The sequence below is a fragment of the Octopus sinensis genome, linkage group LG19 (assembly GCF_006345805.1).
Source record: "Octopus sinensis linkage group LG19, ASM634580v1, whole genome shotgun sequence".
Lineage (NCBI taxonomy): Eukaryota > Metazoa > Mollusca > Cephalopoda > Octopoda > Octopodidae > Octopus > Octopus sinensis.
The window spans coordinates 35,085,557-35,099,820 of record NC_043015.1 but is presented as its reverse complement, the minus strand read 5'-3'; the positions used below and the strand labels follow the sequence as shown (position 1 = coordinate 35,099,820).

General features: G+C 37.4%; 1 protein-coding gene across 2 annotated transcripts in view; it reads left to right on the top strand.

The window, feature by feature from the left end:
* LOC115222160 (dynein heavy chain 1, axonemal-like) overlaps nucleotides 1–14,264 on the top strand; it is a 298,343-nt gene that overhangs the window by 283,892 nt on the left and 187 nt on the right. For both annotated transcript variants that reach the window (XM_036511126.1, XM_029792301.2), the window contains exons 77-79: nucleotides 3,163–3,258; nucleotides 7,867–7,977; nucleotides 9,142–9,376. In XM_036511126.1, the coding sequence (XP_036367019.1) occupies nucleotides 3,163–3,258; nucleotides 7,867–7,977; nucleotides 9,142–9,376 (442 nt within the window). The remainder of the gene's footprint in view (nucleotides 1–3,162; nucleotides 3,259–7,866; nucleotides 7,978–9,141; nucleotides 9,377–14,264) is intronic.

Sequence of the window (14,264 nt, the reverse complement as noted above, 5' to 3'; positions counted from 1 at the left end):
TAAAGAGTAAAGAGTAAATGAAGTTAGAACCCAAAGTGAAGGTTTCCTGCTCAGTAGGGGTCTTATGGAGGAGCAATGTGTGGCTGGTCATCATTGAGTGACTGCTCAAATGAAGTGAAGCATGCAAGACAATATCCTTGCTATGAAATGCTGTAATGAAAGACAATGAGAGAGAAGTGGTTACTATGACAACTGTTAGTCAAATGAGAGCAGAAACATGGTTTTAAGATAACTGAATAAAGGTTATATTTTCAAACAGAAAAATTGCAGCAAAACTGCATAATAGTGGTGTTGGACGTGGTATGCTGGCCATCATGTAGTTTGTTTGACATTGCATTTTATTCTGCTTTACGAATTCAGTGTATTGTTGCTTCTCTTTCTGCCTCCTACTCAAAACTGTTCACAGATCGCAGCCCTTTTTACAAGTGTGCTTTGTTCTGTAATGGTTGTGAAATAAGGCAACTAAAAGCAAGACATTGTAGAGGAAAGTGAGGAACAGAATGCGAAAAATAATGATGTTGAAAGCAAGACCAGCTTAAATGTAAACAGTCTCAACACATACATACACATGTGTGTGTGTGTGTGTCTAATACATACCTATTTCTTTACTACCCACAAGGGGCTAAACACAGAGAGGACAAACAAGGACAGACAAACGGATTAAGTTGATTATATCAACCCCAGCATGTAACTGGTACTTAATTTATTGACCCCAAAAGGATGAAAGGCAAAGTCGACCTCAGCGGAATTTGAACTCAGAACATAACAGCAGACGAAATATGGCTAAGTATTTCGCCTGGTGTGCTAACGTTTCTGCCAGCTCGCTGCCTTGTGTGTCTAATACATACCATGGTACCATAACTCCAGCTGGAGTTATTGGAGCATTTTCATGCTTATAAATATTATTAACATGTTTAAGCCTAGTGAAACCCATCCCTTTCTAGATAGTTTTCCACGAAAAAGAGACACATGTAGGAAAAGAATGTGTGAGAGAGAGAGAGAGAGAGAGAGAGAGAGTACAAAAGCCCAAAAAACCCTAACCCTAACTCCGATGGTCATTGAAGTCAAGAGAGCAAAGAGCCAGAATGAATACTGCTGGGAATTCTGTCTGACACTCTCATGACTCTGCCCATTCATTGGCTTTTATTCTGTCTGTCTGTTTGTCTGTCCATTGGATAGACTACCCAACAATGCATCCTAATAATTGGCTCCTTGTCCTTGATACTGAACTTTGGCTTGAGACAATAAAGAACAAAGTTCAGCTCTTCGTTTGTTATTCCGTGAAATTTGTGGCCTCTAGTTATGTAGTCCACAGGAATTCAGCAATATCACACAATGTTAAAATAAATATACTCATTGCAGATTTGGGATAATAATTAACATATCCCCCTTTTGCAAACCTTGTTAAGTAAGGAAACATGTACCGGACGTTTTGCACCACATGCAGTGCTCAGGCTGGAACCAAAAAGACAATCAATCAGGGAGTACAAGGGAGGCCAAGCAAACAGAAGATATATCTGTATGGATACTAATGGGACTCATGTAAGATTCCTTGGTAAACTATGGCGTAGGTGACAGGGTATTAATAAGACAACGAATGGGATAAACACATGGTACGACACAGACAAGTTTCAAGGGGTAATGCTTGTAGATATTACACTGAAAGCCTTTAGTGATTCTGAAGTCAGAATTAAGGTTGTAGAAAAACTAGGGAGCGTTGACAGAGCGGCTAACCAGCTTCCATGCCAGTGGCACATAAAAGGGCACCATTCAAGTGTGATCGTTACCAGCGTCGCCTTACTGGCACTTGTGCCCATGCTAGTAGGGTGCCAAGAGCACCATCAGAGCGTGATTGTTGCCAGAGCAGCCAACTGGCTTCCGTGCCGGTGGCACGTAAAAGGACACCATTCAAGCGTGCTCGTTACCAACATCACCTTACTGACACCTGTGCCGGTGGCATGTGTAAAAAGATTCGAGTGAGGTCATTGGCAGTACCGCCTGGCTGGCCCCGTGCTGGTGGCACATAAAAAGCACCCACTACACTCTCAGAGTGGTTGGCGTTAGGAAGGGCATCCAGCTGTAGAAACACTACCAGATCAAGATTGGAGTCTGGTGCAGCCATCTGGTTCGCCAGCCCTCAGTCAAAATCATCCAACCCATGCTAGCATGGAAAGCGGATGTTAAATGATGATGATGATGATGATAAGCAGAAGGTACCCCCTTGATAAGACTATGTATACAAACAGGGGCTGTGTTTTGCATGTAATTGACCATAGTATTAAGTAGTTTGCTAAATGGGGAAGCAACACTTCTTTTAAACTTGTATTTGAGTTCAAACTTTTTGTGAAAGATTGTTCATATTTCCTTATTAATCTTTATTTGGTTGATTAACACTTCAAAATTCTTGCGGTTTCATCTTCTGAATAAAGTGATGGTTGTAGGGTATTGTTGCTGCATTTTATAACATAGGAAAGCTGATATAATTGATAAAATCTTCATTGCCAAATTAAAAATTTTTTAACATTGATCTCCTACTTTCGAAGTTTATTCCATAAGCGCTGTGTTTGAGCATGAAATGTTGAATTTTTTCATGATTGCTACATTTATACTACTACTACTACTACTAATGATAATAATAATAATAATAATAATGGTTTCAAATTTTGGCAAAAGAGCAGCAATTTGGAGGGAGGGGATGAGTTGATTACATTGACCCCAGTGTTCAACTGGTACTTATTCTATCGACACCAAAAGTGCCCCTAAACATTCCGCCTGGCATGAATAATAATAATAACGTGTGTATATATATGCATGCACATATGTCTTGAACCTTAATTATATAAAAATGTACTTTGAATCTTTTTATGGTGGATATTCCCATTTGAAAGATTTAATTGAAAGAATTTCACTGTATGCTGAGATAAAGTATATCTCCCTATCAAAATATAAGCTCTTTATTCAGTTTACAAGTTGCTTTCTTTTTAAAAGCTTTAGCCATAATAGTATTAATGTAGTTGATCGATATTGTTTCTTGGCTTTGTGTTTCAAGTTTAGAAATACAGTAATATTAAATTAACCAACTAAAATACATTTAAATTTAATTTAAACAAAAAAATGACCCTGTGTTTTTAACTAACTAATCTTTAGACCTTTTCTTTACAGGCATACCCTTCATTGAAACCCTTATCGAGCTGGGTGGAAGACTTAATCACACGAGTGAAGTTTATCAAACAATGGATCGAAAAGGGGATCCCTTTTGTAAGTTGAATTTGTTTAATAGCTTTTGTTGAATGAATCTGAAAGGGAGAAGAAAAGCTGGTATTTAAATGTAAACTCATTTAACAAATCAAAGTCAACCAAGAATTATCCTTTGATAGAACCAATAAGGCTTCAGTCAAAATATTTCGGTACCCATTAATGTCAAATTTGTGAAAGCCAGCAGACAAAAGACAACCTCTCCTTTCTTACATAAAACCACAGACCAGTGATGCTCAGGTACTGAGTGAGTGCATGCAGAATAGGTTTGTTGTTTAGCACACATCTTGGACAGGCTCTGCTGATGGCATTTCTGAGCCTTTTCATCTCAAACCAACAATGTTCTCTAGTAGCACTGCTGGGCCAGAGATTTCTGGAAATTATTTCTGCATGCTGGTCCCACAGTTCTCCAGATGAGATGAGCCAATCGATTTTCATTTATATCCAGAGATTTCCTGAGCATACCATCATATTTACCTTCCATAGAATAACAATATTGAACTTCAACCCACCATGTTGTTTGACTTAGGACTTCTGCTTTCTCAAAGAGATGAAGAGTGAAAAAGCACATTTAGCAAACAGTGAGCACACCTGTTGTTTACTGTCAAGGAATTTCTGGAGCTGTCACAACCTCCATGCATGCTTGCACATCATCAGCCACGCTATGCCCAGTCCTTCACTTAGTGGCTATGACAGCAAATGGAGTACCTGGCTAGTAGGGTAACATGTTCCTTCCACAAAAAGTGGGAGAGCAGATGCTCCTGTTCAGTAAGTCATAAACTAGAGCAAGGCACAACTGTTAGGCAGCAACAGATGATGCATGCAGTATAGGCATTCACTACCACTGACCAATCTCTCCGGAATAGCATTCTCTGGGTCCATTTCTGGGTGAGATAGGCCACCCTGCTCATGGTTCAAGAGTCAGTGCACGAGGGAAAAGTGAGAAGGGACAACCTTGATAGGCTGAGTGCTTTCAGTTGGTGACTGTTCACTTTATCACTGAATGCCACTGTCCATTGCAGTGAGCCAATTGCAGAAGAATGCCATGAAACCAGCTGCTGTGTGGATGACCACCAAGTATTGGTAGTTGACCCCATCGAAAGCTTTCTATTGATCTAAGTTGGTCAGGGTCCAACCCATGTCAGACTCCTTACCCAACCTCTTTTTGATGGACTGAATGAGATGGAGGTTCAAGGCTAAAGGCAAAGAGTGACGGGTTCATCTCAGCTGCTCAAGATCAGAGTTTATTGACCTTGAACTACCAAGCCAATGTGATGAAAAATGTAGTAGAGTCAAAGTACCAATTCTGCAATGATGAGATTGAAACAAAAGACCACTTAATCTCTGAATGAAAAGTTTTAGCACCAGTGGAGTATAAATCCAGACATGACAGAGTTGGCCAACACTGGTTAATATGTCGGCATTAAAAATTCAAAACTGTTGACAAATGGTATAAGTAACACCTTAAGGGAGAAATTGTAACAATTCTTAAGAACTTCCCAGTACACACAGACAGAACCATAAAAGCTAATAAACTGGATATTGTTGTGAAAGACCAAAGCAATAAAGTTTGTTTATTGACATGAGCATACCTTGTGATCACAATGTCTCGACGAAAGAATTTGACAAGCTAAAAAATATAAAAATTTGCTCATTGAAATTGAAAAAATGTGGCATCTGAAGATGGTTACAATACCAGTAATTGCAGGAGCACTTAAAATTTTCAAAAAAGGAACTGAAAATTATATGATGATAATCATTGACTTACCATCTATACAAGAAGTGCAAAAGATTGTTTTAACAGGTACATCACATGTACTGGGAAGAACAGTGTTGCTGTGAGAACAATTACAACCCATGTAAAAAATTTTCCTTCTTTATTTTTATTTTCTTTTTTCATTCACATAACTTGACTTTGTAAATGAACAATCTAATGTGTTTATCTTAATGGCCTACCAATGTATATGGTGAGTTCCATTGCCCTGGGTGTCGGGAAGATACTCAGCAAGAAATGGAAACAAAATTGAAAGGCAAAGAAAACTAATAATAATAAAAATAATAATAATAATAATAATAATAGACTGTCCCAATCGATATAAACATATCTGTCAAGACCTACCAAAAACTGAGCAAATATAAAGATCTTGAAATAGAAATCAGCAAAATGTGGAGCCTGAAGACTAAAACAATACCTGTTGTCATAGATGCCCTGGGAATGATAGCAAAAGGGGCTGCTTGCTACCTAACTCAGATGCCAGGAAACCCAAAAATAGCAGAAATTCAAAAGATAGTGCTCATGGGAACTGCTCATATCCTACGCAAAATACTTTCTATGTAATCTCAAGTTTTAAAACAAACATAATTTTCTTATGGTTTTTTTTAGACATTCACTTGTACAACACTAAATACAAAACCGAATATATGGCACCCTAGGCACCAACTTGTCACTTGAGGTCTGTGGGTGAGACTTGGAGCCAACTTGTACAAATGTAAAGCAAAAGTCAAACAGAATAATAATAATAATAATAATAATAATCCTTTCTACCATAGGCACAAGGCCTGAAATTTTGAGGAAGTGGGAAAGTCGATAATGCTTGACTTGTACTTATTTTAATGACCCCCAAAAGGATGAAAGACAAAGTTGACCATGACAGAATTTGAACTCAGAAAATAGAGGTGGATGAAATACCTCTAAACATGTTTTCCAGCATGCTAAAAATTTTGCTAATTTGTCACCTTAATAATGAAAATAATAATAATTGCATAAGCGGTATATTTCTACTTCAGCTGCTGAAGAGGTATGCCAACAACTATATGAGTAAAATGTCATGTCTGATGAAGAGGAAGTCTGTCAAAAAAAGAGAAAAATAGAAAAAATGGTTGGGGGAAAGGCAGTTAATAATTGGTGTTGAGGAATTGCTGGAAGAGATGGGCAAATTTATGCATCTCATGGATTATGGAAACATATATGACTTAGCTGCACACTTGTGGATCAAGCAATCTAGAATTGTTCAAAATCTTGAAAAGCGTTTGGTGCCTAATAGTGAATGCAATACAAAATTGAAGAGAGTAAGAGCTTAACATCAGAAGGGAAAGATTAGCAGAATCTTTCAAGGTAACAGCCTCTCTCCTATCTTGTTTGTAATTACACTCTTCTCTGCCAATTATACAAAACAAAACAAGCACAGGTATATTTCCTATGATTAAACTGACCCAAAAGCTGACCGATTAACTAGACTGCTCTCCCAAATGCAGAAGGTGTAATGAGTCAGAAGAGACAATTGTTCACATTGTATTAGAACGTATACAGTTTGAGAAGATGAATACAAAAAGCATGGGCATGATAAGATTGCTGCGATAATTCACTAGAATTTTGCCAAGAATTTCAGTTTTGCATGCACAGAAATGAGTGCAAAAATAATAGTCTTTAGAAAGCAAAGGAAAAGAACAGAACAGGCCAGATGTTGTAGGTATTGGCAAGAAGGAACTATGTGTTGTAATTGATATGAAATGCCCTTTTGACACCAAAGTATAAAGAAAGATGAGGAAAAACAGTATTATTCTGATGTAGAGTAAGGAATCTGGAACAGGACTAGATCAGAAATGTTAACAAAACAATTGTTGTGGAACAAAGGAGTAGGTGCAGTGCAGAAAACATGGATTCAGCAAGAATTATTCAGGAAGTCTTTTATACAAAGCAAGAACAGGTACAAAAAGCAGAAAAAAAGACTTTTATACAGAAGGTACAGAATAATCGTCATCATAGATGAGTGATGGTTTGATAGGGAGCATAATTCAAGCAAGCACAATACCAATTTTATGAAGCAACAAAATAATAGTAATTTCATCATCATCGTTTAACGTCCGTTTTCCATGCTAGCACGTGTTGGATGGTTTGACTGGAGTCTGGGAAGCCAGGAGGCTGCACCAGGCTCCAGTCCGATCTGGCAGTGTTTCTACAGCTGGATGCCCTTCCTAACGCCAACCACTCCATGAATGTAGTGGGTGCTTTTTACGTGCCACCGGCACAGGTGCCAGGCGAGGCTGGCAGCGGCCACGATCGGTTGGTGCATTTTACGTCCCACTAGCACAGAAGCCAGTCAAGGTGGCGCTGGCATTGGCCATGTTCGGATGGTGCTTTTTACATGCCACCAGCACAGGTATCATAACTACAATTTCCATTTGATTTTTATTTTGATGTTAATGTACTTGACTCAATAGGTCTCCTCAAGCACAGCAGGTCATGTGCCACCGGCACGGAAGCTAGTCAAGGCGGCGCTGGCATCGGCCACGTTCGGACGGTGCTTTTTACATGCCGCTGGCACAGGTATCATAACTACAATTTCCATTTGATATTTCTAGTTAAGTATTAGGCTAATCCACATATTCAAGTGGAGTATATTTGATTGAATCAGTTCTTAGTTCTCAACCCTGAATGATGAAAATCACAGTTGCTCTTGGTGGCATCTTGTGAGTGAAAGTAGCAAGAAATCCATGGAAGTATTTAAAGATGTATGGTTAAAAGAGAAAAATAGGAATTATCTCAAAACCTTACTGAAAACAATTATGTTACAATACTTTATATATTTATTATTTTTATTAATTCTTCAGGTGTACTGGATCTCAGGATTTTTCTTCCCACAAGCCTTCCTTACAGGAACTCTGCAGAACTTTGCACGCAGAGCACACATTTCCATTGATACAATCTCTTTTAAATTCGAGGTATTGTTCGCTTCCATTCAATGCATGTGTGTACTTGTGTTTGTGCATGTTTGTATATTTGTCTACATACATGCATGTCTGTACTTTTGAGTATGTACTTGCAGGTATCAGTGTGTGTGTGTGTGTGTGTATATGGTATATGAGGTTGTATTTGTGTGTATCCTGAGTATGATTGAGTAGTTTTGGGTGCGAGTTTGTTGTTAAGGTCATAACTTGAATTCAACAAGATCATCGTTTTTCATTATGTAGTTTCATGTTAATATTTAAAATATTCCATGATTTAATCAAGATAAACTTCAGATATTTTAGCAAAAGTTATTTCTTTGAACTCATCCAACATGAAACAGTAATATTAGATTGATGAAAATTTTAAATTCCAAAAGAATTTAGAGAATAATTGAATTCTAAGCATAGTAAGATTGTATTTTTTTATTTTTGTTTAAGAATATATTTAATTCTTGCTTTAGAATAATTTTTAGCTTTTAAAGAGAGAATGCAGATTTGACAACAGATGGCAAAATTTCTGACATAGTGGGAGCTTCGTTCAACTTCACTGCAGTCACAGTTACACATACAATTGAAAAACTCTGCGGAGATATTTGGAATTTTGGTAGACACACAAATAATTTTCTAGTAAAATAGTTTATATTCTCAAGCAATACAATATTATGTCTGAAAAGATAAAGCAAAAACTTTATTTTAATTGGTTTCGTATGAAAAGGGCTGTGCCCATGGATTTTGCAATTTTCAAAAGTAGTGAGATGGATGTGGTAATTATTTCTCTTGGAAAGTTGAAAGGCAGCAGCTACAAGAAAATTTATGGAAGGAATTCCAGAATGACTACATTCTAAGGTCATAAGAGTGGTTATAGTGATTAGTGTAAAGTCTTGGAGAGTTAATTAGAAAAAGGAAGAGTGCATGGGCATGAAACCAGTCAGCTCTGAGGAGCAGAGGTCATTGCAGTAATGTTAGAGAAGACAGATAGGGGAGACAGTTCATTTGGGGACCGTAAGTTAGAGTTCACTGGGGATTAATCACATGTTAATCAGTCAGGTGGGGATTTGGGGTTGGGGAGGATACAGTTGTGAATATTTGCATGAATAACAACAGTATAAGTCAACAATTGATGGTTTGTTAAATCTGTAGTTTCTTGCCTATTTCTAGATTTTGAAAGAGTCAGCACAGGAAATATCCGATCATCCAGTTGTAGGTTGCTATATCTATGGTTTATTCGTAGAAGGTGCCAGATGGTGTGGAGATGAACACTGTTTGACTGAAAGTAGACCAAAAGAACTTTTCACAGACATGGCTACCATCTGGTTGATCCCTATGTCCAAAAAACCACCATTGCTAACTGGTATCTATGAATGTCCTGTATATAAAACACTCACCAGAGCAGGTAAGAACATTTTTATATTAATTACTTTCCCTTGTTTTATTAGTTTATATTTTCAGGAGTGAATTTATAAAGTTGACACAATGGCTGCGAGGTGAAGTTTGAACTGAATTATTCTCCATTTTGTAGTTCTGTTTTGCATCTTTAATTTATTCTTAAATTTATTATTTAGTTTAAGGAGAATGAGTGCATCTTTTGCATTTGCTGATCCCAGGCAATAGATTCTGCAGGAGTTACTATTCAGCTTGAATTTATTTAGGTTGATTCTCAAGGAGAAAATTTGAGCAAAATATTCAATGCACAGTGGAAAAATACACAAGGAGGTGGGACTGATCAACTGATAGGTTTGGGCAAAAGTGTTTAAGTGCTTAACAACTGTAATAGTAATTGCAATAGAAAAGCTGATGATATAAAAAAAATTACATTTTTTAGTTAATGGCTGTGGTGAATCTTTGCTGGTCAACTGAATAAGTCTTCCTTTGTATATGTCTCTATGTGAGATGAGATAGTAAAACTATCCCAAATGGAATTAGAGGTGAAGCAATGTTTGAGCTCTGTAGAGGAGCCTATTCTTTGAAACTAATGTTGTTATTAGTAACTATGCATTGACCCGTCACTAAACAGCCTGTTAAAATAATTTTTAATCAAGCATGTACCTTCATTGAATAGTAGACAGTTATAGAGTGAGAGTTTCATTAGTTATAATGGTGACAACACTACCTACCTATCTTTCATGGACACTCACTCAAACACACACACACTCTCTCTCTCTCTCTCTCTCTCTCTCTCTCTCTCTCTCACACTGTATTTCTGTCTGAACAACAACAACCTGTTTTTTCTTGAAACAGATTTTAATTCTTTCTCTTTCTCTCTCTCATCAACTACAACAGCCTGTCATTATAGTGGTGAAATGAAAATCTTTTAAAAGTCTGTGTTATATCATCTCTGTGTTGAAAGACATACAGAAATGCACACAGACACACACACACAAAATAACTATATTGTTACATAGTGAAAGTCTTTTTTGATTTTGAAGCTGTGTTGCATTGTGTTGACAGATTTGCACTTAATCAAAACTTGTTAGTTACTATGGTGACAAAACTATCTGTCTATCTATCTTTCATGCAAGTACTCACGCACACATTCACTCACAATTCATCTTTCTTTCTATCTCACTGCATTTCTCGTTCAACAACAACTTCTTCTCCACTCCTTCTTCCCTCCTTGTAAATATACCTAGTGACATAGTTATCTCCCCTACCTTTTTTTTTCTTCACATATTTCTTGTGATGGACAGAAAGATGGAGATCAGCTTCTCTTTTATGATGTCTATGTAACTGAAGTCAGAAAGTGGATCTTACAGAAGTGCATGCATCATCTTTTGAAAAGACACTGCAACATAGGATATAGTCTAAAGTGGTGAGATTAGTTGTAAATAGTGGATGAGATACTTGTGTATCTGAGAGGAATAATGCGTTAGTTATTGTCATTATTTTGTCTCCTATTTCAATGCTTATAGGAGAGGAAGGGAGTCCAATGGCTAGTAGTTAAGAAAGGTGATGGTGGAAGGTGTTGAACAGGGATAGATCCAGTATCACCTCTCATTGCATAGGGAGAGAATTAGAGTACAAGGTAGTGGCAGCAGTGGTGGTGGTGATGGTGGCCCCACCTTTTCCCCTGACCACAACTACAGCCATATACCTTCAGACATTTTTTCATCTCAACCGTAATTACTAAATACATTAAAATATTTAACATAAAAAGTAAATAGGAAACTGCACTGAAAGTTTAAATAATTAACGTTATTGTTGTTGTTGTTTTCATAGCTTATCTGTATGTGTGTGTGTGCGTGCGCATGTCTATGTATTTACATACCTACATTCATTCTTTGCTGTTTTAAATTCTTTGAAATCTTCCTCATAGGTAGAAGTTAGTTTCTAACAAAGATACAAAGTTCCATTGTTGGAAACAAAAATATCACATTTTAAATTTGAAAAAAGTATTGCATATCTTTACTGTTCCTCTTACAAACTGTACAAATTAGCTGATTAATATTTATTTTCTGAAAGCTTTACCTTATCCAGATTGATACTTAGGCATTTACTCACAAAACCAAGAGGTATAAATGTGACTATATAGTCTGGATTTAAAAGCTAGCTGTTTTGAAACAGTTATCTGTGGTTGTCCTCTTTCTCTTTGATTTTCCAAAAGATAGTCACACCAGCAGGACAGCTATTCTCTATGGTCGTACTTTTTCTTGTGTGCTCCAAACAACAATATCTGGTCTCTTATGTTTACACTTGACAGCTGTTTCAAAGGGAATGTTCCACTAGTATTCCTTGTGTTTATCTATGTCAATTACAAGGGGATTCTCTATATTAATTCCAGGACAGTCTTTTTTCCCGATGACATTGTATATTGTTTTTGCAACCATGTCGTGCCCCATAGGAAGGTAGTAACTTTGATTACATTTCTGGGCAGCTGCTAATCACATGCGTACTGTCTTCCACAGAAATATGACATAATCCACATTTACAGTTGTATCTTAAAACTCTAAGGGCTCCATTGTCTCTTTTGTTGATTAAGTATTTAGCAGCAATCTCCTTTACTTGCATTTTCTAAATGCATCACTTGCTTTTTTAATTCACAGAGAGAGAGAGAGAGAGAGAGAGAGAGAGAGAGTATTGCTTAAATACATGAATTTATTCACAACCTGACATTTCTGTCCAAACACATAAATGTTTCGCTCAGAGTGGGCTTCACCTGGTGAAGTTTGGTTTGAGATGAGAATGCGCTGCATGCTGCCGAGGAGTTCATAAGATGTGGCATTTCTCTCTTGGAGTGAGCAACAAGATCATACTTGTCAGTATACAGGAATTTGCATATTAGTGGTGACAAGGGCATTGTTTTGACAGCAATCCATTTTATAACTCATGGCTTTTGCCAGTGGTGTAACCAGTCCACCTATGCATACCTTTCCTTCTTTGGACACAAGACTCTGCTTGTGAAGACCTGTTGGGGCAAGTGAAATCGAAATTGAACCAAATCTTATGACTGGCACCCGGCCATTGCCAGTGCCGCTGGACACTACTCCTGTGCAGGTGGCAAGTAAAGAAACACTGTTTCAACCCTGTGCTTGAGGAGACCTATTGAGTCAAGTACATCAACAGCAAAAGTCAATGAAAATTGTAGTCGTGATCCCTGTGCCGGTGGCACGTAAAAAGCACCATCCGTACGTGGCCAATGCCAGCGCCACATTGACTGGCTTCTGTGCCGGTGGCATGTAAAAGCACCAACCGATCGTGGCCATTGCCAGTCTCGCCTGGCACATAAAATGCACCCACTACACTCATGGAGTGGTTGGCATTAGGAACGACATCCAGCCATAGAAACACTGCCAGATCAAACTTGAGCCTGGTGCAGCCTCCTAGCTTCCCAGACCCCAGTCAAACCGTCCAACCCTTGCTAGCATGGAAAACGTACATTAAACGATGATGATGATCCTATCTGATGCCGATCCCATGTCAGCAATCTTGAAATCAAGTATACCATTGCAAACTACGAGGCAAACAATGTTGGCAGTGGTATATCCTCTTGCTTAAAACAATTTCCAATCACAAATGGATGAGAGAGAGAGAGCTTACCATGAACAAATGCTTTCATTTTATCTAGGAAAAGTTTGAGCATGGGGACAAACTAGTATGTGATCATTGAAGTTTATGCGGTTTATTCACCATTCGTGTGTAAATACACACACACACAATTACTGCTGGATGATTGTTGTCTCCCTCCATTGAGTTCATCCAGCTTTTATCAGGTTTTAGTTTTCATTCTACAGTATGTCTAACAAAAGCCTCTCTCATTTCCCAAGGCTGCTTAATAAGGTTGCTGGTTTACTTGCCAACAGCCTGACCATGTTGTGATAAAAATCACCTGATGTCTACATGACAGACATACAAATAAACAGAGAGAAGAAGAGGAAGGGTGATAGGGAGAGTCAAAGAGAGAGAGAGAGAGAGGTGGGGGAGAAGTAAGAAGAGGACAAAATTTTGAAAATTATTTAAGAAACAATATTTTTTTCACTCTTGGAGAACTGTGTGTGTGAATGTGTAATAATCCATGTGCATGTGTATGTGTGCAATTGTTATGAATGGCATGGATGATATTATGTGTATTTGTTGAAAGTAGTTCTGCTAGCAGAACCGTTAGCAAACTGGGCAAAATGATTAGCAGTATTTCATACGTTCTGAGTTCAAATTTCACTGAGGTCAACTTTGCCTTTTATCCTTTTGGGGTCGATAAGTTAAGTACCAGTGAAATACTGGGGTTGATGTAATCGACTGCTTCCCTCCCACCAAGATTTCAGGCCTTGTGCCAATTGTAGAAAGGATATTTACACGTATTTACATATCTAAATAATTGTGACCTTGACCTTTCTATTCAAAACTGTTTAAAAATAAAATGGATGACAGATGCCCAAGTGAGAAGACATATATTTTTGCTTGTGTTCAAAAGTCTGTATTATTTCGTACAAAGCAAATGTGAAGAGAAAAATATATCTACTTGAATGGAGAAGAGACTTTATAGTATAATTTTCTTAAGATTAACATTACTTCAATAAATATTTCATAGTCCATTCCTCCACAAAATATGTTCAGCTCACTAGATTTTGATAAATTCCTGAATTATCATAAATAATGACAAACTTATAAATAATTATTTCACTTGATATACAGTCAGTATTATATATTTGGTTTGGCTTTCACACTTAATATCTTCTGTATATTATGCTAAATAGCATACTGCATAGAAAGTACTACGGATAATATACATGTTCTAATTGATCCAATGATAAAAGAAAAAGAAAATATCAAAATATATTTTCCTTTCT